The sequence below is a fragment of the Panthera tigris genome, chromosome E1, assembly GCF_018350195.1.
Source record: "Panthera tigris isolate Pti1 chromosome E1, P.tigris_Pti1_mat1.1, whole genome shotgun sequence".
Taxonomy (NCBI): domain Eukaryota; kingdom Metazoa; phylum Chordata; class Mammalia; order Carnivora; family Felidae; genus Panthera; species Panthera tigris.
Genome location: NC_056673.1, coordinates 41,749,183 through 41,776,705, shown reverse-complemented (window position 1 = coordinate 41,776,705; position 27,523 = coordinate 41,749,183). Strand labels below are relative to the sequence as shown.

Sequence of the window (27,523 nt, the reverse complement as noted above, 5' to 3'; positions counted from 1 at the left end):
GGGCTGCTTGGTGTCTCCCAAACCACCACCTCCCCGCCTACCCTCCAGCCGCTCGGGAAGGCTACTTTCTCCGGCCTTTCCCGCGACGTCCGTATCCCCCTCCCTTCCTCTCCCCTCTCCGTCTCCGCCCCCTCGCGCAGAGGAGGCCTCGCCGCTTTAAGAGCCAGGGTAACGATTGACAAGCAATAAACGCGAAGAGCCGGGTTGCGCTGGAGCCGCACCGAGCTACGGACTCCCCGGGGCGCAGGTAGGCGCCTCCCCCCCCCACCCCTGCGCCAGCGCTCACCCCAAGGTCCTTGCTTCCTCTTCGTGCAGGTACAGCACTTGGGGCCCTATTCTCTGGGTCCGGTTTTCCCCGGGTCCCTTCCCTCGGGTCCGTCCCCTCCCTCTCCACCTCCCTCCTCCCTTCCTCTCTCGGGGGCTCCTAGGGAGACATCAAAGCCCGGTGTCCCGTGATGCTGCCCCCGCGGTTAGGGCTGTAAAGTGACATCGGGCTCAGAGCTGGTGAGCTGTGCGAGGCTCCGGTATCCGCGAGGCCTCTTCGGGGGCCGTGCGGATTCGGGGGACTTTGGAGCCGGGCATTACGTAAGAACCGTGCTGTTAGCGCTTCCGGGGGGTGGGGGCGCGAGACAGAGGTTGCGTGGGTCCCCGTGGCCCCTCAGACCCCCTTGGGAGGTCAACACTTCAACCTACCCTGGGAAGGGGTCCTGGGAAGGGGGGCGCGCTGCTTCTTTCGCCTCCCAGGCTGTAGCGGGGGCGGGTCGGGGTCGAAGGCCAGGGCTACGGCCTGGAGACCTGGGAGGGGATCGGTGCCAGGAGCGAGGAGCGGGGGTCAGAAAGTTAGGTCAACTAAGGGGCGGGGGGATGAGGCGGGGGGCATCCAGTCAGTGACCTCATCCCCTAGACTCCCGCGGGCGCGCTTGCAAAGAGCCTCCTTTGATGGCTCGCAACACGCCCCCCTTCCCCCAGGTCCTAGCGCCCAGCGGGTTAGGGCCGAGCCGGTGGGGCTGGGGCTCTCTGACTGTCGGTGCGTGCAGGTCCGCACGTCCCTAGACCCCCATCCTTTAGGCTGTCTACCCCTCCCCACGATCTATCGGTCTTCAAAGCTCCTTTGTCAGACCTTTCTCCTCAACATCTCTTTGTATGTGTATTGATGGAGGGGTCCGCATCACCTACTGACCCTGGGTGGTGTGGATGGTCTGGAGGTAGGGGTGAAAGGACACCGAGGCGCAGGCTTTTGGAAGCCGAGGAGCGCGTTCCCAGAAGCCTGGGCCCCGGACCTTGGCCCAGAGCCAGCCTGGCTTGCCTGGCACTGCTGTTCTCATGTGGGCACAAGCCAGACCCCGCCCTCTCAGAGGCCTGGGTGGGGGTGGGGAAGAGCTAGCCGATGCTGTGGGAACGGATTACCCAGAGAAAAACCCAGGCAGGCTGGGCAAGACTCCAGGGGACAGGATCCTCCCTGCCTCTTCTCACCTTCCGCTCTCTAAGGAAGGAAGATGTCTGGAGTCCCCTCTGCCAATAACTGTCGGGGAGAACGGCACCAGCCAGGAGAATGCCCCAGGTTCCAGGTGGTCAGGACTTTGGATGGGGGAGGAGGGAAGGAATCCGGACAGCAGGGGTTGGCGTGGGGGCACTGGCTGGCACAGTAGATGCTGGGCATTTCTCCCAGCCTGGGTGCTAACCTCACTGTGGGGGGGGGGTTCCCTTCTTCTCCCCTAAAACTCCTTTCTTCCATGTCTTTAAGGGGCAGATCCAGGAGGAAGCGAAGTCTTCCCCCAGCCTTTGTAATTACTGCTACCTGAGTTCAGGTGACCAGCTCTGGCCTGGGGGTGGCAGGCATGGGACCAGGGAGGGTTGTATTAAAATCTGGTATTGGTCCCTCTAGGGAGAGTCCTTTTTTTAGGGGGAGGTGAAGGTGTGGCTCCCTACGCCCAGGGCCCAGCAGGCATTCAGTCCTAAAGTGGGCACTGCCAGCTGCTTCCCTCCTCTCCCCCACCCCTGCTGGGAGTCACTGCCTCTAGTTGTCACGGCAACTGGGAATTAGGGTTTTCACCACCAGCAAGTGCCCAGGAAGGCAAAGGGAGGAAAAGGTAGTGGGTGGCTCCCTTGCACACACCCCGCCCCCCACTGGAGACTGGGGAGCCCACTGCTCTCCTTGCCCCAGCTCTGGGCTAAAAAGAGGCAAAGGGAGAAAGAGGAAGTCAGAGAGGGCTTGGGAAGGTAGGACTTCATTTCTGTCGGCCAGACAGATGAAAGATTGTAAGAGCATCTCCACTGGCTACGTCTAGGTTCCAGAAGCAAAATAAAACAGGTGTAGTTCTTGACTTCACGCAGCTTACAGCCTGGGAATGCCCATCTTTCCTGCTTTTGCCTCAAATTCTGGACTCTTGCCCTCCCCCCTCAAAAAAAATAAATGAATAAAGGACAGATGGCAGACAGAAACAGTTAAAATCCCGGGTTTTCATTGTAGCTCTCTATATTAGCTCTGTGACCTTAGGCAAAGCAATGAACCTCTCTGATCCTTCATTTCCTCCTCCTTGGAGGAATGGGCATGTAATATGTGCTCTTCCTGCCTTCCTGTGGGATCATATAGTCTCTGGGTAATGCCTTGATCCTGAGGGGAACCCCCCCCACCACCACCACCGCCGCCATTCCTTCCCCATTGCTGTGCCATTGTTCCTTCTCATTCGTTTTCCTCCCCTCATCCAGGAGAGACACTGCAGAGCCCTTGCAGACCTCACCATGCCAGTTGCTGCCACCAACTCTGAGTCTGGTAAGAAGGGGCTGAGGATGTCAGTTTGTATCAGTGGTTCAGAGAGTGCCAGGCAGGGGCTTGGGGTTGGAGAGCAGCAGTCAGGCATGTCATGTCCACGGCTACCTGGCTACCTCTAAAGATAAACTGGCCCTCACTGCTGCTCCATCCTGCCACTCAGCCTTTCCTTCCAGCTGCTTCTATGGCCCTGCTGCGTCTGCCCCAGGGTGGGGCTAGAGATGTGGCACAGCTCACCTCCGTGGAGGGCAGGGACTTGTGCGCTCCGGAGACGATCCACAGTATTGCTGGAGGGCAATGGCACGGGGCCAGGCTGGTTGGGGAGGTGGCCCTTAGGAGCTGGCCCTTGGAGGATGGCTTGGGAGTAGAGGGACTATAGCAGAACAGCCTGGGGCTGAGAAGTCCACAGTGCGGTGCCCACCAGACAGGTGGAGTAAACCAGCATGTGCCAGCGACATGTGCGTCTATGTGTGCTGGGACATAAGGACCTGTGTGTGGGGAGTGCCAGTTCAGGAAGCCTGGACCTGGTTCTGTAGGAGGTTTTAGGGCAAGGGAGTGAGCCGCCCAGATGAGCTCGGAAGCCTCAGGAGCAAATTACTTAACCTCTTGGGGCCTGCGTCTCCTCTTCCATCAAGAGGTTGATGTGAAATTCAAAGGCTGTGATGATATTTCCATCATAGGACTATTCACAGTTGTTATGCCGTGCTGCTGGGTTATTACCTCAATTAGGCTGTGACCTTAAGTCCTGTTTAGGACCTAGGTTTTCCCATCTGTAACATGAGGCGATTGGACGAGAGAAGTGTTCTTAACTTTTCTTGGTCCTGAGTCCCTTTGTGAGAATCTGAGGACAGCTGTGGGCCCTCATCGTAGACCAATGCTTCTGTGTACAAAATCTGCATTCTGCCCCAGGGGTTCATGGACCCCCTTGTGCATTCAGGGGCCCACCAGGTGAAGTTCCCTATGCTCGAGGCTAGGGGCCCTCACACTGTAATCTGCTCTGTTTTGCTCTGATCTATCTGACCTCCTGTCCATGCAGCCCCTTCCCTTGCCTCTGCAAGACATTCCAGGCCTCCCAATTTGGTTAGAATGACTCCCCTGTCCCTCTCCTCTGAGAAAGTGAGCCAGGAAAGTGAAGGATGCTGTGAGTAGGCCAGACCCTAAACTGTGACACCCTTGTCCCCACAAGAAAGGCCTTTTCTCCATGTAGTAGAGGCACTGTACTAACGTCCCCCAGCTTTGACAGCCTTGGAGGGCTCAGTGCCCCTACCTCCTGTCCAGCCTGCTCCCACCCTGCTCCAGTCTGCCTGGGCCCCACTGTAAGCTGCTTGGGAGTTAATTAAGCCCATCCCTGAGCCCGTGATTAAAGGCCTCTCAATCTGGGGCTGCCCAGTAAACCCATTAATAGTGCCTGGAAGGGGTGTAGAGGGAGGGGAATTTGACTTCTTTGTTGCAGGCCAGTTGATAGGGGCATGGTGGAGGTGCAGTGGGGGGCCAGGCAGGGAAGGGAGTCTAGGGGCATGGGTACAGTCTGCTTCCTCTGAGGACTCCTGGGGACCCTGATCCCTGGTGTTCTGCCATAGGCTACTTCTGCCTTCCCACATCCAAAGGAAGGAGGACAGGAGCAGGCTGCTTAACCTCTTGGAGCCTGAGTTTCCTTTTCTGTAAAGAGGTGATGTGAGACCCTGAGACCATGAGCCTCTCGGTCCTTCCTGCAGGCAGCCCTCTCTGCCTGCCCCAGGCTGGATTGGCCCCTGGCCTCAAAAATCTAATGATGGATCTGCCTCTGCTCATTTGTGGCCGTTACACTTTCTACAGGCCTGATAGACAGATAGCAGTGCCCTGCCTCTGAGTTCAGGGTCACCCTCCCTCTCCTCACTCCCTTCCCCGAGAGATCCCAGCCTAGGGATCTGCATAGTGAAGTTAACAATGTCCTCCTACCCTTCCCCACGGGTCAACATGGCCATTGTCATTGTGGAGTGGGATTCTCACAGAGAGACCCAACTCTACTTCTAGTAGAGTGGAGGGCCCCCTTGGGGATGGGTTGGGAGATATGTGGGTTATGGCATGGGCTGGGTATTTAGAGAACTTACCCCTGGAGTCTCCAGACCTGCAGCCCTACCCTCTCTTCCCTCTTTACTTGACTCCCCCTTGTCTTTGAATCGAGGCTGGGATGTGGGCTGTTTTGAGGTGGAGCTGTCTCTTTAAATCTCTCTTGCATCCCTGGGTTAATGTCCTGGTGTGTAATCCCTCCTGCTGCCATGGCAACCAGGGGTGTGTTAGGACCTGGTGCCACTCCTCAGGGAATGGCTGGCTGGCTGGTGGCAGCAGCAGTGTCTGGAGGTGGCCTCATAGGTACAGGGTATCAGAGGAATGGAGGCAGCGGGCTGGGGTGACTGCCAAGTCCTTTGCTCCTGCCCACCTGTGTCCCTGCTGCGAGAATGCACCTTTACCTTTTCCCTTCCCAGATGCCTGACTTGCCCACCAGGCATCATCCCTAATCTAAGGGGAGAAGCTAATGCGTGATGGGGGAGGGGAGAGGCTGCGGCTGAGGTGTGGGGTCAGAAGGGCTTGAGGCACCCTCCCCTGCCCGCAGTAATAGTGCTCCCTTCCCCTCCTTTTCCTCCCTGTTCCCCCCCACACCTCTTCTGCGCCCCCCTCCACTCGCCCAAGGCTAGCAGGTAGGGGGAGGCATTTGGGGTTTGGTTATCTGCCCCATGCCACTGCCACTGCCCCTGGCAGTGAGAGTGCCCCTGGTACTGAGAGTCATTCTTGGGGGCTTCCTTTGATCCTTAGGGGGTCATCGTAAAGGAAACTGGGTCTGGAGAAGGAACATACGGTAGAGGTCTGAGGGCCAGAGGAGGAAGTGGCCTGGGTGTACTGGAGAAGAGACTTCCAGAAAAGGGGGGCGGGAACAAGCTGGGGCCAAATCCCCGCCCCGCCTTAGGTTTCCTGCAGCTGGACTGTGAGAGGAGGGGTCTCTGAGCACCGCCTCAGTTGTGAAGGGGCAGCAGGCTGAATCCCCTGCCCCACAAACCTCCTCTCTGCCGCCTCCTCCCCACCCCCGCTGGTGCGAACACGGGTGGGGGGGTGATCGAGCACCAGGAAGACCAGGACTCCCTTTCCCTCGGCCCCACTCGCACCCTATCACCGCCCCCTCCCCACCCGGCTGCTCCAGTCGGGCTTTGGCCAATCAGCAGGGCGGGCAGGGAGTCTGAGCCTAGCTATTGGCTGATCCTGCAGAGGGCGCTCCCTGAGTCCCGCCTCCTCCAGCGCTGCCCTCCTTGGGCAGGGAAGGCAGCGACGGCTGCGTGGAGGCTACCCCAGGAGCCCTGGAGCCGGGGGTGGGGGGTAGCCATGGCGGGCAGTCCGGGCAGCGGGGCCTCCTTGGAGGGTATATCCCTGGGCTCTTCTGAGGAAGCCGATCTCCAGAGGGAAGGTAGGGAAAGGCGGGGCGGGAGGCTGGGGGGAAAGCTGGACCCTTAATCTACTCTCCTCCCTAGGGGTTTGGGCATCTGGAGAGCGTGTCCTGGGAGCGGGCTCTCAGGAGCCTAAGGGTCTGGGGGCACAGCCTGCCAGGAGAGCTGGCCTGGACAGAGGGCATTAACTCCCCTGCCTCTGTCCTCCTCCAAGGCTGACAGGCTTGTGAGCCTGTACGTGAGGATGGCCGGGGAGGGTGGATCCCAGGATGCCCTCGCAGAGCGGGAAGAGTCCCTACCCTGGCTTCTTTCCGAGGCCACTAAAGGCCTTGAAGGTCTCTGATCAATGCCAAGCCTGGGCCTGAGTAGGAGGGGTCTAGAGGGCTGGCTTGGATGCTGTTTCTGGAGAAGGTGGGGGGGGGGGAGGGAAAGAGGGGGTCCTTGAGCCATGACTGCTTCTCCAGTTCAGAGCCCCCTCCTCCTCGTCCCCATTCCTGCCTGGAGGAGGGGGCGCTGATAAGAGTGGTGAGAGGAGGCAGGGACTGTATCCACCCCTCCTCCATAGCTTGAGTGCTGTTACGTAGATGCAGGCGTGGGTGGCTGGGTGGCAGAGTAATGATACCCCCTGCCCATCTCTGCCCCCAGCTGGGCACATTCTGCTTCTCCCGTCCTCCTCCTAGAACCTGCCACAGCCAGGAGCTCCCACCTCTGTGGGTGCGTGAAGACAGCCCCTACCTCAGATCTCAGCAGCCACTGTGGTGGCCCAGTGTCAGGTGTTCTCACGTCCTTGTTATGTCCCATGTCAGGCTGCGGGTTTGCTGATCCCTGGGCTGATTTGGTCTAACCTCTGCCCTTGGGTGCCCGTTTCCCCAGCTCCTGCCAATGTTCTGGGCCTCTCTGTGTTCTATGGCTTTGGCTCTCTGTGTTCTATGTTAACTTCTCAATGGTAATAGATCACTCTCTGCCAGAACTGAAGGGCCTGTAGACACAGTTGCACCCACCCATTTTACAGGAGGGAAAGACCGAGGACGGTGAGGGACCGTGACTTTTGAAAAATCACACTGAATTAGTGGTATTGTTTGTACTGGGTACTGTAGAGGCTCTGGCCGCCTGCATGGCTGCCTGCTTGACTCTGGGCCTGCACTCAGGGACACCCCCAAGTACTGTCTGTCTTATCCTTGAACCCTCTAGGTGCAGGTGGCTGAGTCCCGGGACCAGCCCATCCAGAGCTTGAGTGAGGAGTCTGTGATTCTCTGGTTTAGGACAGAACCTGGAACCTGACAACTGCTTCCGTTTCTCCCCCCACGCGCCTCGAGTCCATTTTCTGCTTCCAGGAGCCCCCCACCTGCCCCGGCTGGCATTACCTAGGGCCTAGAGAACAGGCCAAGCAAACTGCCCCGTCCCCCCACCTCCCTTCCCCAGGCATTCAGGGGCCTGGAGTGTCGGTGCTGGGCATTGAGGGAATTGCTGCTGGAGAGGGGCTGTCTTCTGTGGCGCACAGGGCAGGAGGGTGGGATTGCTGTGGTGTGTTTTGGCCTCCTGTGCCCAGCTGGTACCTGTGTCTCACTGCCCGTCTCTTCTTCCCAGCCATGCAGCAAGTCCTGGACAACCTGGGATCCCTCCCCAATGCCACGGGGGCCGCGGAGCTGGACCTGATCTTCCTTCGAGGCATTATGGAAAGTCCCATAGTAAGATCCCTGGCCAAGGTACAGTGCTTCAGGGAGGTGGGCATAAGAGCACGGTGTCTGGGGAGGTTGTGGGGTGTTGGCCACAGGGTGCCTGGGAATGGGGCATGTGGCACTTAGAAGACCCTGGGAGGGGCTCTGCATGATGATGGTGCCCAGGTGATGGATCTGCATGACTGCAGGTGAGGGGGCTGTGTCGTGCCTGGCTGGTGAGAGCGTGGACAGGCCCATGTGAGCAGATGTGACCGCCAGCTTGTGGAGGGTGCGTCTGCCGAGGGGTGGGCACGTCTGTGCATTGGAATCTCCAGAGTTCATCCTGCCTGTCTCTCCCTGCCTTCGAGCATTTTGTGCAGGTGTCTTTTTTAAAGCCACCTGCCACACATCAGGTGGGGGAGAAACTCACTAAGAGAGAAAGTCATGAAACGAGTTGGCAATGGCCGTGATAGAGGCAGATGCACTAGGTGTTTGGGGAATATAAGGACAGATGCCTAACCTGGCCCGATGTAGCCAGTGAAGGCTTCCTGGAAGAAGGGCCACTTGAGCTGAGTCTGGAAGAACAAAGAGGAGGGAGAGGGCATTTGGGGACAAGGGAAGAGCTTGAGCAGAAACAGAAGTGAGAAAAAGCCAGAAGTATGCGGGGGACTGTGAGTGTTGGTGTGAGGCTTGAGCTTCGGGTGCAAGACAGAGAGTATAAGCTGCCGAGATGCTGACAGGTTGTGGCGGGCCCCGGGGGCTGTGCTGGGGACTTGGGCCTCGTCCTGTGATGTCCTGTGAGTGACATGGGGCCTTTTGTGGGTTTTAAGCAAGGGCGTGTTGATGGCACATGGTCATTTTAGGAGCATCCCTCTGGCAGCCATGTGGAGGATGGTTGGAGGGTCAAGGCTGGAGCTGGAAAGACCTGAGTTGGAGATGGCCGTGAACTAGACCTCTAGTAACAGGGCTTGAGGGAGGGAAAGAGGAAAGAATTATTGAGGAAATAAATTGACAGCGTTTGGTGTTTGGGTGTGGAAGGTGAGGGGTGGAGGTTGCAAGGCACCCAGGATTCTGCATAGGGGAAGTAAGAGGCTGGTGGTGCCCTCAGCTGAGGTGCGGGGGGTGGGAGGGCGGGTAGAAGGGCGCCCCATCTCCTGGGGAGGAGGCAGCGGAGTTGCAGAGAATCATGTGTGATTGCTCAGGGTTTTCAGAGAAGCGGGGGGCAGTGGTCTGCTGGAAATTAGGGATCCGGATGGAGCAGGGGGATTTGGAGATGAAGATTTGACTAATCGCTGAAGGGAGGGCAAGGGGTCCCCACTAAAGCCAGGGAGCAGGATTGACAGGGCCCCAGACTGCCCGTGGCAGATGCCGGACTTTCGAGGTGGGGGTGGGCTCAGTCCCGGGATGCCAGGAGGAAAGGGGGTGGCTTTGGTCTAGGTCTTGTGGGCTGTGGAGGCTGGGATGCAGGGGGGCAGTGTGAAGGGGACCAGTGAGAGGGAGGGACTCAGAGCATCACTTCTGGGGCCCAGACTGGGAGAGCGGGGAGGGAGGGAAAAGATGGAGGCCTGGGGGCTCTCTGAGGTCATAGAGTGTTTGGGGAGAGAGTGCATAACTGGAAGAGAAGGCAGAGATTAGAGAGAGGGAGGCGGGAGGTGAAAGATTTCCAAGGAGCACAGCTCTAGGGGGTAACACGACAATTTAGGATGTGGCTGCAGTGGATGGGGAGGTCATTGATGTTAAAGAGGCTCAGAAAGGAAAGGTTTGTGTGGGGGTGGGGTGGGAATCTAGGGTACGACAAGGCATTGGGGTGGGAGAAGACCGAGGCAGGCCCAGGGTTTCAAGGAGTGGCGATGGAGTGACCAGGAGTGTGACAATGATGCTGTTGAGACAGCGGTAGAGGGCGGTACAGCCAGGTGGTGGCTTTTCCTCAGGGTAGGGATGGGGACTCTGGCACAGGACAGCCGTGGCTGGCTCCAGCACGGGGTGTGGGAGGGACCAGGCCGCACTGGAGGGAGAGAGCTACTCAGGGGACACTGTGCCCCGGGGACAGAGCCTGGTCGTGTGGAACGTTCCGTATGAAGACCTGGGGAGGTTGCTAACCACGGAGGGGGCAAGGGCTGAAATGGTCAGTAGTGGGATGTTCTGGGGAGGAGAAAAGTGAGCAGACTGGGGGGAATTGGAGAAAAGGCCGATTGCTTTTCGTTCAATGGTCAAGGACTGTATTCGTGTATTAAAAGTAAAAACAGGAAGGGGCTTCTGGGTGGCTCAGTCGGTGAATCGTCCAACTCTTGATGTCGACTCAGGTCATGATCTCATGGTTCGGGAGATTGAGCCCCTTGTCTGGCTCCGTGATGACAGCGCAGAGCCTGCTTGGGATTCTCTCCGTCTCTCTCTGCCCCCCCCCCCCCAATTAAATAAATAAACAAATAAATGAGTATTGAAAAAAATAAAAATAAAAACAAGGCAGCACGCATGTTTCCGACAAAGAGAATGTGAGGTCCCGGAGGGCAGGGGTGTCCTTCTGTTTGCATCCCCAGAGCCCAGAACAGCCCTTGGCATACAGTAGGTGGTCACTAAATATTTGCTGAATGAATGAATACAACGAGTGTAGGAGTTAAACCCAACAGCTGTGTAAGTACCTATCTCCAGGTCGTGAGTGCTGGCCCTGTTTTCTTTAGTGCTTGTTGTTTCTTTGCAAGAAATAGGAAGTATGTTGTCGTAGGGGCCCCTGGGTGGCTCAGTCGGTTAAGTGTCCGACTCTTGATCTCGGCTCAGGTCATGATCTCACAGCTCGTGAGTTCAAGCGCCGCCGTGTGGGCTCTGTGCAGACAGCTGAGAGCCTGGATCCTGCTTCAGATTCTGTGTCTCCCTCTCTGTTGTGTGGTATTCCAGTTTATGAGATAGAGCCTGGCGTATTTATTTATCGGTTCTACTGAGAAAAGGTGTGATGTTGTTGACTTTCTTCTACTAAGGACAGCGCTGCGGCGAGTGTCCTCACATTCAGCTGCTTCTGCACGTGTGTGAGTCTCTCTAGGGTGGACACTTGGCAGTGGCATTGCTGAATATGCACATTTTGACCCTCGACACCTGTAACCGGCCAAAGCCAATTTCAGAGTTGGATTTTTTAGACCGTTGTCCCCTCTGGGTCACGTTAGCTGTTGCTTCTACAGTGAGACAGCCAATGAAATAGAGAGCTTTTAGGATAGCAGAATCTCGGGGTTAGAAGGTCCCTCTGAAGCATGATGGCCCTTGCTAGCGTCCTTCTTCGGTGTCTTTGTCTGATCCACAAGACGGCCCTCCAGTGAGGGGATTGCTGGCTGTATGATTTCCCGTCACTCACCCGGTCAGCCATCACTGATAAAGCGAATATCTGTTGCGTGCTCACTGAGTACCAGGCACAGGGCTAAGGCTGTGGGAGTGAGCGGTCAGATAGTTTGTTCTCCGGATGGAGTCCAAGTCTGTCGCCCTGGAGTGTCACGGTACAGCCTACCTGAGAAGTTACCGACGAACCGTATCAGACTGGAAACATAAACTCCCTTCTCCAGACTTGTCCTTGGGGGATAAGCTGGTCAGAATTTCCTCCCAAGAGATTCCCAGGATGGTTCCAGATGCATAAAGCACAACAGAGAATAGGGTGGACCTTTCTTCAACTCTGAGACCCCCCAGTACGAGGCTGACAGGCCAAGAGGACCCTGTGACTTCTCTCCACTGAGCTGTGAGACAGACAAGAAGTGCATCTCCATAAAGGCCTGTCTGAGCTCAGTAAGAATCCTTCCCATCCCTGTAGGTGTGACGCTTTGCAATGGAACTTTGTCACTTGTCTCATCGAGTGGCAGAGTTTCTCCATTCTTCAGTCTGGGCTTGACCCCATGACCTGCTTTGGACAACAGGACCTACTTCTTATTCCTTCTCACAATTTTAATGGCCTTGCATACAGAGATACATTTCCAACTTACCAGACAAAAGGGCTCGGATCAAAGATCCAGTTGTAAAAACTTGGTTCTCTTGGCAAAGTGGCCCATAAACAAGCTGGAACTTTGCGTAGTAGCTATTAACCCCCGGCCCCTTCCCCTATGGGGTGGGACTTGCCTGTCCCCTCTGGGGATGTGGCAGACAGTCTGGGAGGGGCTGGGCTGAGTAGATCTAGGATGGAGGGGCGGGGCCTGAGGGGACAAACCCAGAGAGTAAAGGCTCTGGAGGGAAATCAAATCTGGCCGACAGATCATAAATCCAGGGGGTTGGCTGCAGACAACAGGTGGCAACCTTAGCAGGCGGGTGACATAGGGGAGGGCCGACCTGGATCCCTCAGCAGGTGTTCCAACAACAGGCAAGTCGAAGGTGAGGAATCCAAGTCAGCTGACATTCAGAAATTCTGGCAAACTGTTACCAGTGGAGACATCTGCCAGCTGGGGGGCCTGTGATCTAATCCACATGAGATGAGGTAGACAGAACATGGGGTTTGGAGTCAGAAGAGTCCTTGGTTGGCTGTGTGATTTTAGTATGTCTGACAACCTCTCTGAGCTTTAGTTATTTCTTTGGAAAAGTGGGGATGATGATGTCTCTCTTTCAGAGTTGTAGTAGGGATGGGGAAAGTCAAGGATGTAGAAGTGCATTTCAAACCATAAAGAGGTGTTACAATGCAGTCTTGTCCATTGACTGGAGTTCACTGGGAGACTCCACTCCTGTAATAAGGCCGGGGTGAGAGAGTCCTAGAAGAATGAAGGAGTTGGGGTGGGGGCTGTCACTGAAATAGAGACTCTGACCAAGGGACATGACAAGTGGAAGCTACGGTAGTGGGGAGCTCAGTGTATCAGTCGGTTTCTGCTGTGTAACAAACCATCCCACAATTTAGTGGCTTTAAACAACCATGATTCATTTCTCATGATTTTTTGGATGGTTTGGGTGGTTTTTCTGGTCTGGGCTGCTCAGCAGGGTGGTCTAGGATGTTTTCGTTCACACATCTGGTGTCTCAGCTGAGAAGGCTGCAGTGTCTAGGATGGTCTAGATGTGGTTAGAGGGTCCCTCACCCTCTAGGAGAGAGCCCAGGTTTCTTCACATGGCAGTCTCAGCAGCAAGTGAAGACAAGCCTCGAAGCCTCTTTTTGCATCATATTTGCTAATGTCCCCCGACCAAAGCAAATCACATCATCAAATCACGATTGAAGAGTGACTTTACCTTCCGGCACACCACCCTCTGGGACTTCTTTCAGTTCTTGAGCTATTTAATTATGAGCATAGGCGTCAAGTGAGAATTCCCTGTCTTTCGCCACAATCAGAGATGCCGGAGTGTGAGGGCAGAGGGGGAAAAACTCACAGAGAAATGGCTGTGTGACGTTTCTGCTTTTGCAGTCTGCTTCCGGACCAGCAGCTGACAGATCAGGGTTCAAGTACCAGCTGCACCGTTAGCTAACTGTATACTTGGCCCAGGCTTCTGGTCTGTAATAAGTTTGAGCCCCTGCTGTGCCGAAGATGATTGTCAGAGCAGAATTCAACAAATGGTTACCACACAAACTCAAAACTTTCCTGGTAGTGGGGCCTAGTGCTTCTCAACTGCATGCATTCTCCAAACAGGTGCCCAGATGGTGGCACCACAGCCATGGAGGAGCCCAGGAAACTGACTGGAGTCCCTGATGTACACAGATGAGTTCTGGGCTCCGAAGGAATTAGTTTCACCCACTCAAGTCTCAGATAATGGCATTGGGACTACTAATCTCACAGGGTCATTATGACATTTTTTTTAAAATTTTATTTATTTTTGAGAGAGAGAGAGAGAGAGAGACAGAGCATGAGTGAGCCAGGGACAGAGAGAGAGAGGGAGACACAGAATCCGAAGCAGGCTCCAGGCTCCGAGCTGTCAGCACAGAGCCCTGAGGCAGGGTTCGAACCCACGAACCGTGAGATCATGACCTGGGCCGAAGTCAGTCGCTTAACCAACTGAGCCACCCAGGTGCACCCATCTGGTATGACATTTAAATGAGATATTTTGTAAATGTGCTGCTTTACCATTGAACGTACGTATACCCCATGGCCCAGCAATTTTGTTTCTGGGAGAAACTCTTACATGTGCACCAGGAGATACAGACTGGAATGTTCATAGCAGTGCTGTTCACGATGCCCAAATCCTGAAATGACCCAGGTGCTTCCCAAGGAGGGGGCATGAATCAAATGTGGCATATTCACACAATGGAATATAATATGGTTAAAATGAACAACTGTGATATGGGGGGGGAGAAAAGAATGAATCATAGAAGAATAATGTTAAGTGAAAAATAATAAGTGAAACAAAGTAAAATGTTATCTCTTAATATGGAAAGTGAGAGTAAATTTTAGCAAGATAATAGTGGGTAAAAAAATAGTAGGTAAAATAATTTTTCACTTAATAATGTTAAGTGAAAAGAATCAGGCCCCCAGGAATTATATATAGCATAATTCGCCCTTTTTTAAAAAAGGTAAGAATAATTAAAAATGATACTAATTCTAGAAATATGTATAATGCATAGAGATAATGAAACCGTGAAATGGAAGCCGGGGCAGGATGATGACAGGGAATCAAGATGGCGGTTTCTGGGAGTGGATGGGTGGCTGGGCCATGTGGTTAGATGTAGGATATTGTCAAGATCCTCATGTATGGTTTGAGTGGTGGGTTCTTCGATCCTTGTTATATTACTATAAAAATGTCTAACTCAATGCCGACTAAACTGAAAGGGAGCCACGCACAAACCAAACCAATGACGAGAACATATCACAGAGCAAGGATAGGATGAATCCAATTCTGGGTTTTCAAAGTCCCAGAAAAGTGTGTTGTAAATTATGGTACCTGTTAGGTGTTCTCAGCGCTCGTCACTCCGCTGTTTAGATCACGCTGCTGTAGTGTTTCTTTTGTATTTGAATGGTTAAATGTGTAAAGTTTCCTCTGGGCCGTGAAGGTCCAGCTTGGAGAGCTGTGCTTTTGCTTTTATATCAGTGGGTGAGACGCCCCGGGGCAGCCACAGGAGGACGAATAGAGCAGCCTGCAGGGAGGTGTCATTAAGGGAGGGATGGGAGGTAGGCAGCTTGGGAGGGGCCCTGGCTTCCGGCTCAGTTAGGGAGGGCTCCTGGGGAAATCTGTTCTCCCCTGTTAAGCCGAAGAGACAGACCGGCTAAAGTGGCCATTGTGAGATGGTTGCATGCCCCAGTGCCACGGTTCATTCTTGAAATACAGTTCCTGGGCCCTGGACTCCAGGCATTGTTCTAGTCGCTGGTAACAGGGCCCGGAAAGCTTGGCGTGCTGTGCCGAGCTAAATGACAAGAGCACATACGTTTTGGTGGAACCTTCAGAGACATGCCTCAGCGCCTGGGGAACATCAAGGAACATCAAGGCATAACTGTTTTCTTTCCTTTTTTTTTTTTTAATGTTTATTTATTTGGGGGGGGGGGAGGGAGACAGAATGCACAGAGAGGTAGGGAAGGCAGAGGGAGGGAGGGAGAGAATCCCAAGCAGCCTGCATGCTCAGTGAGGAGCCCCACGTGGGGGCTTGAACTCATGACCGTGAGATTATGACTTGAGGCTGAAATCCAGAGTCCATAGCTTAACTGACTAGGACACCTGGGTGCCCCAAGGCATAAGTGGTTTCTGAGTGCTACTCCTTTGCCCCTTCAATTGTCTGCTTCTCCCACGCAGGAACATTCTGCCCCGCCAGGCTGTGGGCGTCTGTCTGAAATGCTTCTCACCTGCCAGAGGCTGGTTTAAGTGACTGTGGGGCTAACGTGCCTCCCCCTGCAGATGCTGTTCCCCTGGCCTGTTTGGGGAAGAGAAGATAGAAAGAGCTAGCCTTTACTGAGCACCTACTGTGTGCCAGGCCCTGTGTGCATCTCCCCGAATCCTCAGGGTATCCCTATGAGGTGTTATTAGAATCTCTTCCCTTGGGCTTGAAAAACATGTCTCCTGAACCTGCATCATTCATTGCTGCACATTGACACGTAACAACCCATGAATAATCTTGCTTTATCCATACCTCCACCTACATCCCTCTCTCCTGAATTATTTTGAAGCAAATCTCAGACATAATTTTATCTGTAGTTCAACATATATAACTAAAAGATAAAGATTCTTCTTAAAATTTTTTTTAACGTTTATTTATTTTTGAAACAGAGAGAGACAGAGCATGAACGGGGGAGGGGCAGAGAGAGAGGGAGACACAGAACCGGAAGCAGGCTCCAGGCTCCGAGCCATCAGCCCAGAGCCCGACGCGGGGCTCGAACTCACGGACTGTGAGATCGCGACCTGAGCTGAAGTCGGACACTTAACTGACCGAGCCACCCAGGAGCCCCTAAAAGATAAAGATTCTTAAAAATATATTCACACTACCATTGTCACACATAGAAAATTAAACAAAAAATTTCCTATAGATTTTTAATAAATGGTATTGGGATACCTGGATTGTCCTTTGGAAAGATATCAAAGCAGATCCGTACTTACACCATACACCAGAATAAACTCAAAGCAGATCGGAGATGTAAATGTGAAAAATAAACCATACATATCCTAGATGAAAACATGGATCTGTGTGTTGGGAAAGCCCCCCTTTTAAACTATGCCTTAAAAATCAGATGCATGTATTAATAAACTTTGCATTGACAGAAAACCGTAAGCATCAAAAGACAATGACAAACTGGGGGAAAATATTTGCAAGAGATAGCACAGATAAAGGGCTTATCTTTCCAACACAGAGCACATTTGAAAAATGGGGCAAAGAAAAAAAACCAAGACCTGATAGAAAAATTGGCAGAAGACGTGAACAGGCAATTTGCAGAGAAAGATGAAGAGATGGCCTTTAAACATATGAGGAGATGCTCAGCTTCACTCCGGAAGCAAAATGCAAATCAAGACCCACTGAGAAATTGTTTCTCGTCCACGTGATTGGCAGACACGCAAAGGTCTGATCACACGCTCCGGTGGCAAGGCTTCAGGGAAGTCTCTCATCCAAAGCTGGTGAGAGGACAAAGCGGCCCAAGCCCCATGGAGAGGGGGGTTGTCAATATCTAGCAAAACCACAGTGTATCTACTGCTTGATCCAGGAATTGACATGGAAGGCTTCTCTACAGATAGACGACAGCTATGCCAGGTTTTTCACTCTAGCTTTGTTTGCAATAGTAAGAGATTAGAAACAACCTAAATACCCCTGAGAATGGTTGAATGAATTATGGTACTCCGGTCGTGCGGTGACTCAAACGCAGTAATTAAAAAAATATATAATAATAATAAAGGAAGATCTCCACATAGCAGCATAGAGTGATTTCCAGGGCATACTGTTAAGTAAAAGCCAAACAGCAAACCAAGCCAATTAAAAAACAAACAAACAAACAAAAAGAAAGCAAAGAGTGTGTGTGTATAGTGTTCTACCTTGTATGTAAAAAAGAAAGAGAAATATTTACTTACTGTTGTGAAAAGAAAGAAGGGGCTCGAACCTGTGAACCAGGAGATTATGACCTGAGCTGAAGTCATACGCTTAACCAACTGAGCCACCCAGACGCCCCTAAAATCTATTTTTGAGAGAGAGAGAGTGCAAATAAGGGAGGGGCAGAGAGAGAGGAGGACAGAGGATCCAAAGCAGGCCCTGTGCTGAGAGCAGGGAGGCCGATGCAGGGCTCGAACTCACGAACCCTGACCATGACCTAAGCTGAAGTTGGACACTCAACCAACCAAGTCACCCAGGTGTCCCTAGGTTTACTTTTTATATAGATTTAAATTATCTTTTTGGGAGAGAGAGAGGGAGGGAGGGGCAGAGGGAGAGAGAAAGAGAGAGAGAGAGAGAGAGAGAGAGAGAGAATCCCGAGCAGGCTCCACACTCAGCATGGAGCCTGATGTGGGGTTCCATCCCAGGACCATGAGATCATGACCTGAACCGAAATCAAGAGTTGGATGCTCAACGGATGAGCCACCCAGGTGCCCCTAGATTTAAAATGTGAACCATGTAAGTGTTGTAAATATTCAAACAATACAAATGAATTGAAAAGAATGAAAAAAGCAAACTCTGAGATTAAGTGCAGATAAGTGAATCTGTCCACATATTAAATCGTTAGCGTAACTATACAGAAAAGGGAATTAATTCTGGTACTTTTGCTCACAGTATTCTGACTGTATACCCTAAGTGAGATATAGTCTAAGGCTGTACTATTTGATACAGTAGCCACTAGCCACATGTGAGTATTTATTTAAATGCTTAAATTAAAATGAAAACACTTAAATACACTGCACTGCTGATGTAGAATTAAAAATTCAGTTTTTCAGTCATACTAGTCCCGTTGCTTGATGGCCACATATGGCTGCCATGTTGGACAGCACAGATACAGAACATCTCCCTAATGCTGTAAGTGCTTTTAGACTATTCTGAGGACAAAAGGGACTGCAGATAAATCTTGACTTTTACTTAAGTTTGTGATAGGTAGTCACAGTAGTTTAGCAATTTTGAAATCCTTCTGAATTTTGAAGGATGGAACAGATAAGCAGATATATTCATATTTTTGGGAAATAAGTTCTCACTGAGGGAGAAGGGAGGTACAAATACGGAACGGGAGCAGAGGAGGAAAATTTTGCAGCGTTAGATTTTAATTGGAACTATCAGGGTCAACGAAGGGTTACTAAAAAAGTGACATGCCAGAAGCAATGAGCACTGAGTACCCCAGATCTTGGTTTCTAAGTACCATTCTCTGCCAAAAGGAATCCAAGTTCCTTGGAGAAATTGCTGAGCCCAGACGTGGGGTAGGGAGAGTACAAGATGAGCCTGTGGCAGAGGGAAGAAGGTGCTCGAGGACTGATGGGAACCGTGTCCAAAGGACACAGGTGTGTTTGGAGCTCCCAATGAACACAATTTGGGATAAATTGAGACCACGAAGATAGCGACGGTGGTGGAGTATAATGCAGAATAAAAAAGAATCCATAGTGATACAGAGAGGGGAGTTTAGGTGAGAGGGAGGTGGGGTGGGAGGGAAAAAGGACTAGTTCTTTCTTACAGGAGAATGCCAGCTAATAAATGTAGAAGGGATAACGGAGTTAGAAAATCACTATTTTGCAACCCCCAACTTAAGAATTGATTTAGACAGGGGTCATAAATGAACGCTAAATACATCAATGAAAGATTGTTGGGGAACAGAATAGTCACAGTCTCAAGGTGTGGGAAAGACACAAGATTGCTTATGTAGAATCCTGGCCAAAAATGATTAACCTGAGTCTAATCATGGCAAAACAATCAGAGAAATCCAGTTGTGGGGCATTTTGCAAACTACTTGCCTGAACTTAAAAATGTCCCGAAAGACCAGAAGTTACTGGGATCTGGTCTAAAGGGGAATAAAAAGATGTGGCCTTTTTGTAACCAAATGTAACACATGGTCCTTGATGAGATTGTTGATCAGAAAAAAACAAAAACAAACCCCCAAAACTATAAGGGATACTTTGGGGACACTAACCAGTATTTAAATAGAGACTGTCTATTAGATATTACATCAATGTGTCAACGTTGAACTTCTTCCAAGTGGTGGTGGTATTATAGTTTATGTAGCTGGCCTCCTACTTGTTCTTAGGTGATGTACGCTGAAGTAGTCTGGGGTGAAGTGACTTAGGTCTATTTTTCAAATGGTTCAGAGAGAAAAAAGTCTTCATTTATATCCCTAAAATAAGACTCCTTACTTCCTGACCCAACTAACATAACTCTCCTTGCTGGACTGGTCACTGGTAAAACCTTCCTTCCCCCTTTTCAGAGCACATGGAGCCCAGAGTCCATAAATCAACAAGCAGGTGCAAGGTCCTCTCCTGGCGCCATGTGCATTTGACCCTTGAGCAACATGGGTTTGAGCTGTGCGAGTTCACTCGTCTGTGGACTTTTCTCAATAAATAAAGCACAGTACTGTAAATGTTTTCTCTTCCTTATGACTTTCTTAACATTTTCTTTTCCCTAGCTTACTTTATTGTAGAGTACAGTATATAATAATATAACGTAGAAAATATGTGTTAACCAACTCTTTGTTTTTGTTTTTGGTTTTTTTGAGAGAGAGAGAGAGAGACGGGGGGAACACTCATGTGAGAAGGGAAGGGGCAGAGGGAGAGGGAGAGAGAGAATCCCAAGAAGGCCCCACATCCAGTGCGGAGCCTGACATAGGGGCTCAATCCTACGACCTTGAGGTCACGATCTGAGCTGAAGTCAAGAGTTGGGCACTCAACCGACTGAGCCACTCAGGCACCCCAACCAACTCTTTGCTACCCATAAGGCTTCCAGTCACCAGTAGCCTATTAGTAATTAAGTCTTTGTGGAGTAAAAAGTTATATGTGGATTTTTGACTGTGCTGGGGTTGGTGTGGCAAACCCTCGTGTCGTTCAAGATCAACTGCACCGGTTTCTCGTCCCCTCCCTCACTGGGAGCACTAGGCTGAAGGCCTGGAGACCCAAGTTTGGGTCCCTGTGACCTTGAGCAAGTTACTCCACCTCCCGGCTTCTTCGTCCTGGGCTACAGGATGTCCAAGACCATGATGTTGGGTGGAATAAGTTGTCCTTGAACTCACATGCTTATAGGGTCCCGGGGGGGGGGGGGGGGCTGGAGACAGCGTGATAAGTTTCACGGCCCTCTGTGGCAACAGGATGAAGGTTTATCCTTTGTACTCTCCCTTCCCTAAATTGGGTCCTAATCACCATTTTGGGGGTGAAAGGAGAAGGCAAGGTGTGCCTGCGCAGGTGGGAGTGTGCTCGCTGCTGGGTGAGTGAGGGTCTGAAGCTGATGTCAGAAGCGGAGCCAAGGGCGGGGTCTGAAGTCAGGATTTGCGCTGGGGTGGGCGGGGCAGTGTTTGGTAGCTCAGGGTTCTCGGGGAGCCTCAGGTGTTACCTGCCCCGCCCTCACCCACCAGGCCCACGAGCGGCTGGAGGAGACCAAGCTGGAGGCCGTGCGGGACAACAACCTGGAGCTGGTGCAGGAGATCCTTCGGGATCTGGCGCAGCTGGCAGAGCAGAGCAGCACCGCCGCGGAGCTGGCCCGCATCCTCCAAGAGCCTCACTTCCAGGTTCCGGCCCCCGGAGGGGAGGGGGGCGGGGAGTTGGGGTGGTGGCTGGGGCGGCCCCTGGGAGAGGGGCTGGCGGGGAGTTAGAGCCACGGGGCACTGTCCCACGGTCCCTCCTGTTTCCACCACCTCCCCAGTCCCTCCTGGAGACACACGACTCCGTGGCCTCGAAGACCTATGAGACTCCCCCGCCCAGCCCTGGCCTGGACCCCACCTTCAGCAACCAGCCGGTGCCTCCCGACGCGGTCCGCATGGTGGGCATCCGCAAGACGGCTGGAGAGCATCTGGTGAGGCCACGGGGCAGGGCTGGGGGTGGGATCCGGAGGGGGGCGGGGTGGAGAGGAAGCAGTGGAGGCCGGATCTGGCCCGGAGAGGGCTGAAGGGGAAGATGGTTCCAGCTTTGCCTCGGGCCAGGCCCGTGCATTCCCAGGAGACCGCAGACACCGTGCACCTGAGCTGCACACGTCCGCGTGCCAGGACCCTCCCCACTCTGCCCCCCTTCCCTCCATGAGTGGCCCTGTAAGTGAAGGATTGGGGCAGAAAAATGGAAGAGGGGGACTCTGTGAGACCGGGGTGGAAGGGGTGAGGGTGGGAATGGAGGGGCCGTTAGGAAACCCAGTTGAAGATTCTGCCTTGAGCAGCTGGGGCCTTGTCACATCCGCCCTCCACCCCCCAGGGAGTGACGTTCCGTGTGGAGGGCGGCGAGTTGGTGATCGCGCGCATTCTGCACGGCGGCATGGTGGCTCAGCAAGGCCTGCTGCACGTGGGCGACATCATCAAGGAGGTGAACGGGCAGCCAGTGGGCAGCGACCCCCGCGCGCTGCAGGAACTCTTGCGCAGTGCCAGCGGCAGCGTCATCCTCAAGATCCTGCCCAGCTACCAGGAGCCCCATCTGCCCCGCCAGGTGGGTCCCTCCACCTACCTCCCCACCCAGCCCAAGGCCCAAGGGGCAGCCGGAACTCCCAGCCGCCAGGGTCACAGGCCCACATACTCGTGCATTGGCCTGAGTCTTGGGCACTCATACGCATGTGCAAGGGACGTGCGCGCGTTTGTACCCGCGTAGGCAACCTGTATCGATGCAGCCCCGGGCCTATGTGTACCGTGCGCGCGCATGCGCGATGCTGAGTTGCCAGGTGCCCTGTACAGCTGCCTCCTGGTTGGTGGAAGGTGGGGGTCTGGCCGTTCTGTCCACTTTCTCCTACTGGCTCTGTAGCCATCTGCCAGAGCCCCCTGTTCCAACAGGCGGCTGTGGGTGGACTGAGGGATCCTGCAATGGGTGCCAGGATTGTGTCCCTTACCCAGTGATCTGCCTCCTCCTCAGCGGGTGGCCGCCTCAGGCCCCAGGCCTGACCACAGGCCCCATCAGTCTGAGTCCTTTTGTTCTAGATGCAAAGGGAGGCCGCTACCAGGGGGGCCTGGGGGCACCATGCCCCTACTAGGGGGGCCACGCCTTAGCCTCTTTCACCTTTGTGAGGGCCTGGGGAAGACAGTGGACCAGGTGACGGTCCCCCCACCCTCAGAGGGGGAAGTGGGGTAGGGGGCTGGTCTGAGAAGGGTTCTGACCTCCAGCCTTACCTTCTTCCCTTGACCCTTCTCTGATCCCCCATCCAGGTATTTGTGAAATGCCACTTCGACTACGACCCTGCAAGAGACAGCCTTATCCCCTGCAAGGAAGCCGGCCTGCGCTTCAGTGCTGGGGACTTACTGCAGATTGTAAACCAGGACGATGCTAACTGGTGGCAGGTGAGCCCTCGGTGTCTGTCTCTCCAGGCGTGGTGTGTGGGGGAGGTGAGCGCCCAGGGAGGTGTCTTCTCACTCAGGCAGATCTTTCTCCCTTGTTCGTTTTCAGGCATGCCACGTCGAAGGGGGCAGCGCTGGGCTCATCCCCAGCCAGCTGCTGGAGGAGAAGCGGAAAGCCTTTGTCAAACGGGATCTGGAGCTGACACCCACCTCAGGTATGAGGGTTCCCCTCCCCCCCACCCCACCGCCTCATGACCCCCTAATCTGGGATGTGACACAAGCCTGCCTGGCCTCACTCGCCCATCTCCCTGTGGCCAGGGACCCTATGTGGCAGCCTTTCAGGAAAGAAAAAGAAGCGAATGATGTATTTGACTACGAAGAATGCAGGTGGGTGTTGGGGGCCCCCTTCCCTGTCCTCCTCTAATATGGCATGCGCCCTCCCACCCCCGCCAGTGACTTGTTGGTGCTGATGCTGCCAGTCCCATCCCCAGGACCTGCCCAGTCTCTCTCTGCTGCAACCCCTCCCCCCCACGCCGCCACGCCACCGCCGCAGCCCTCTTATCCTTGGCCTCCCTGAGGCCCGGCCCCACCCACGCCTCCCGCTTAGCCTGATGAGCGCCATCTCCCTGTGTTCAGAGTTTGACCGGCATGAGCTGCTCATTTATGAGGAGGTGGCCCGCATGCCCCCCTTCCGCCGGAAAACCCTGGTGCTCATCGGAGCCCAGGGTGTGGGCCGGCGCAGCCTGAAGAACAAACTCATCATGTGGGATCCAGATCGCTATGGCACCACCGTGCCCTGTGAGTGGGAGCCGGGCCTTGGTGGGCAGGGGACTGGGAGCAGGGGCTGGGGCTGGGTCCACTGAGCAGGCATCTGCATGGACTCCCAAGTCAAGGGGTACTTTTGAGTGAGGCGTGGGGGGAATGCGCCCTCTGTAGGTGATAGGGGGAACTGCAGGCTGGAGAGGGGTGGGGAAGCTGTCCTTTGAACCTGTGGCCTGGGTGGGCTGGGGGCAGGCCTCGCTTTTCCGCCTTTCAAGTTTCACTTAGGAGAAGCCCCGCTGGGAACCCCTGTGAAACAGGGCTGCGTGTGGCCTTGTGGAAGACGGGGCTTCTTGGTGACAGAACCAGCTGGGGTGGTGAGAGCCCCTGGTTCCTGGAGGCGGGAACCTGAGTGCTGACCCCAGATCTCTTTGACCTTGGTGTGTGGCTTTGGGGTGCACATCGCCCCCTCTGGGCCTCAACCCCCCATCTGTGAGCACTAGGTTGGCGCAGTGAACTCTGAAGGTCCTGTCAATGTGGGAGTCTCGAATGCGTGTGTGGCAGGGGTGAGGGTTAAGGGTGAGGGTGCGGGTGTGGGGAGGCGGCAGTGTTTTGAAGGTGGAGGGAGGCCGCCCCTCCCAGGCTGCAGGACCGTGCGCATCTGACATGGTACAGCCTGCTTGTGCTCACTCAGCCCCTCCTTCCCCCCAGACACGTCCCGGCGGCCCAAGGACTCCGAACGGGAAGGTCAGGGCTACAGCTTTGTGTCCCGTGGGGAGATGGAGGCGGACATCCGCGCTGGGCGCTACCTGGAACATGGCGAGTACGAGGGCAACCTGTATGGCACGCGCATCGACTCCATCCGGGGCGTGGTCGCCGCCGGCAAAGTGTGCGTGCTGGATGTCAACCCCCAGGTAAAGTCCCAGCCGGTCTGAGATCCCCGCTGGGTACTCTGCTGCCCCACCCCCAGCACTCCCCATATGCTTCCAGGCACTGGTCTCCCAAGCACCCTCATATATCCCCCAACTACTGCTAGGGACCCAACCCACCTGGAATCTCTTTCTCGCCCTCCCAGGCCTCCTCTAGCCTCTTCCAGTTTCCCAGTCCCCGGCCACCTGCCAGCTGTTCCTCTCCCATTCATCCCCAGGTTCCATTTCCCCACCCTCCCAGGTAGCCCCCAGCTATCCCTCCTCCCCCTTCCAGGATGTCCGTGGGGATATACTCCCCCACCCCCTTCTTCTCCCGCAGGCAGTGAAAGTGCTGAGAACAGCTGAGTTTGTCCCTTATGTGGTGTTCATCGAGGCCCCTGACTACGAGACCCTCCGGGCCATGAACCGGGCTGCATTGGAGAGTGGGCTGTCCACCAAGCAGCTTACGGTGAGGACTCTGAGGTGCAGTGGGAGGGGCCTGATGGCTGCCCCGGGAGAAGGTAGGCTGGAGCTGATGAGGAGAAGAAGGTGGCATTGGGGAAAGGAGAGAGGGCACCACCCAAGGTATCAGTGACGTTGGACTCCTGACTCCCACTTTATCCGTTTGGAAACAGAGATCTGAGCAAGGAAGTAAAGTGCCCAGAGTCTCATAGAGTCAGGGATACAGCTAGCCTGGGGTGCAGGAGCTTTTGAAAGGCCTGCCACTCTGTCCACTGTGGGGGGACAGAGTGCTTAAGGGAGCCCGGAGGGCCGGTGGGTGATCTCTGGGCAGAAGTGGGCCAGGCATTTACAGCTGGAGGGAAAAGCTGAAGGGAAGGAGGGGGCTGGAGCCTGGAAGGATGGCTGGAGGGATGAGTTAGCATCAGGGAGGAGGCTGGGAGGAGAAGCTTCAAGTCACTGGTTACAGGACACCAGGGCGCCTACCTCCCCCCCCAGGTACCCCTTGGAGCCGCCTTCTCCGGATGTAGGGTTTGCAGAACTCTGAGCTCAGGGGTCCATCTGCTGGCCATGCCTGGTACTGCAGTTCTCAGGCCCCTGGTCAGAGGCTGTCTGGGCTGGGCTCCCCTCTGAAGTCCCCTGGCCACAAACATAGCCAACTGGGGCCACTGGGACAAAGCTGGGCCAGCCCTAGAGCTTCCACCTCTGCTCATTTAAGTCAGCATTCAAAGTGTCCTACCTACCCCTGCTCAGCCAGCTGGCCAGCTTTGATTAGGTGTGGGTTAGCGGTGGCCTGGGGCACCCGTGGATGGCCTTAGTGGGGGCGTGCTTGGGAGGTGCATCTCAGGCGCCTGGTCACACTGGAGGGAGCACTGACCTTGGGGTCAGACAGACCCCCTGCAGCCACTGGCTGGCTGGGTGACCTCTTTGAACCTCAATTTTCTCCGCTGGAAATGGGGAATCATTAGTCCTGCCTAGCAGAGCTATTGCGAAGATCACATGGGTTGCAAAACAGTTAATGCCATGCTCGGCACTGACTAAAGGTTATTTCCTTCCTTCCTTCCTTCTTTTCACCATCTGTCTGTCCCTGGTTGCAGGAGAGCCGCCCGGAGACGTGCGATGGCTCCTGCCTCCCTAGCCAGGGAGTCTGTACCTGATATGGCTGGGCTCTGGGCAGGGGGATAGATGGGGGAGGCTGTAGATCCCCCGTGATGATGGGGGTGACTGGGGGACACTGATGGCCGCGAGGTCCCCTTGTGCCAGCAGGAGGCAGACCTGAGGAGGACCGTGGAAGAGAGCAGCCGCATCCAGAGAGGCTACGGGCACTACTTCGACCTCAGCCTGGTCAACACCAACCTGGAGAGGACCTTTCGTGAGCTCCAGGCTGCCATGGAGAAGCTGCGGACAGAGCCCCAGTGGGTGCCTGTCAGCTGGGTGTACTGAGCCTGTTCATGTGGACCTCACCCCTCTGGGTTGCGACCCATCCCCTTCCCCAGCCATGACCCCCAGCCATGATCCTTAGCTCTCATCCCTGGTGGTCTGGCTCTCCCTGGGTGATGGCTCCTAGGGGGCCCTAATCTGGCTTCAGCACAGAGGCATGCACTGCCAAGGAGATGGGGTGTTCATGGGGTACCTCTGTGCCCAGGTGCTGCCCACTCCCCATGCCCACTGGCCACCAGATGTCCCTCTCTGAGGGCCAGGCTGTGCCCAGGAGTGTCAGAGTCACCTCCATAGTGCTCAGTCCAGAGAAGAGAAAAGCTGCTTTGGGACCCTGTGGTCAGTAGGTACACTGCCCCCAGGGCACCTCTCTGCAGTTACCTTTTCTCCTTGGGCTAGCCACGCCCACCCAATTCCTGGGCTCCTCCCACCTCTCACACCTGTGGCCTAGGAGTGGCCCTTGGGCTGTTTCCAGACCGGGGAGTGCAGGTCCCAGCAGCCAGGCAGTCCTGGGCGGTGGTGGCAGCCTGGTGCCGTCCTGAAGGCTGGAGGAACCCGAGCTTGAACCAGCTCCCACGGCGGGGGGAGCAGGGCCGTCCCAGCTCCCGTGGAATCGGGCGGAGTCCCACAAGCGGACCCCGCCCTGTCCTTCCCTCATCCACAGCTTTTCACTGCCGAAGTCTCTCCACAGACTTCTCCAACGTGCCCCTGACAGGTCAGCTCTGCTCCCCCGCGGGGCAAGGCCAGCAGGGGTGAGTGGGCTCAACAGGGGTAGGGGTGGGCTGAAGACCGAGCCAAGTGACAGGGAGCCTGCTCCTACTGATCGTGGCCCACGGTGGGGCATATCTGGGCTCCCTGTTGGTGACCATTGTCCATTGTGGTCTCTCTGGGGGGGGGGGTCCAGGTCGCCCACTTGCATCAGATCTGCCTGGGGGGGGGCGCTGAGGATGGGGCGCAGAGGGGACCTTGTGAGCAGGCCATGGGGCCTGGGCTCGGGCGGAGGGCATTTGTGCTCTAGCCAGCTTCTTGTCGAGCAACTCCAGGGGGCGCTATCCACACGGTTTCAGCGCAGCTTCTGTTCCTCACGCTGCGGCACCCGGTCTGTGTGTGTGCCATTGGTGTGTGTGTATCAGTGTTAGTTTTTTGGAGAAAAGAAGCAAAGGGTGGTTTTGCTTTGGAGGTCACTTTTTTGGGGGTTCCCCATCAGCCCCCATTTCTTATGAGGCTCTTATCCCACATTGCAGAGCCTTGGCCCTCCCCAGATGTCTTCCTCCACCTCTCCTGCTGTTCCCTTATCCTAAAAGACACCCCCCCCCCCCCCCCCGAGTCCTTGGGGAAGGCAATTGTGTAAAAT

The 27,523-nt window shown here is 54.7% G+C and overlaps 1 protein-coding gene across 3 annotated transcripts; it reads left to right on the top strand.

Moving 5' to 3' along the window:
* Positions 1-201: 201 nt before the first annotated feature.
* On the top strand, positions 202-27,046 carry MPP2 (membrane palmitoylated protein 2). Of its 3 annotated transcripts, none has more exons than XM_042967469.1 (13): positions 202-247; positions 2,710-2,773; positions 7,774-7,892; positions 20,717-20,869; positions 21,004-21,153; positions 21,543-21,770; positions 22,478-22,609; positions 22,716-22,821; positions 22,925-22,993; positions 23,243-23,404; positions 24,077-24,279; positions 24,614-24,742; positions 25,999-27,046. In XM_042967469.1, the coding sequence occupies exons 2-13, from the start codon at positions 2,743-2,745 to the stop codon at positions 26,173-26,175; spliced, it is 1,659 nt and encodes a 552-aa protein (XP_042823403.1). In that variant the 5' UTR covers positions 202-247; positions 2,710-2,742; the 3' UTR covers positions 26,176-27,046. The 3 variants fall into 3 exon arrangements, with proteins under 3 accessions (XP_042823403.1, XP_042823402.1, XP_042823404.1); XM_042967468.1 differs by lacking the exon at positions 202-247 and adding an exon at positions 1,754-1,808; XM_042967470.1 differs by lacking the exons at positions 202-247; positions 2,710-2,773 and adding an exon at positions 5,081-5,122.
* The last annotated feature ends 477 nt before the right edge of the window (positions 27,047-27,523 follow it).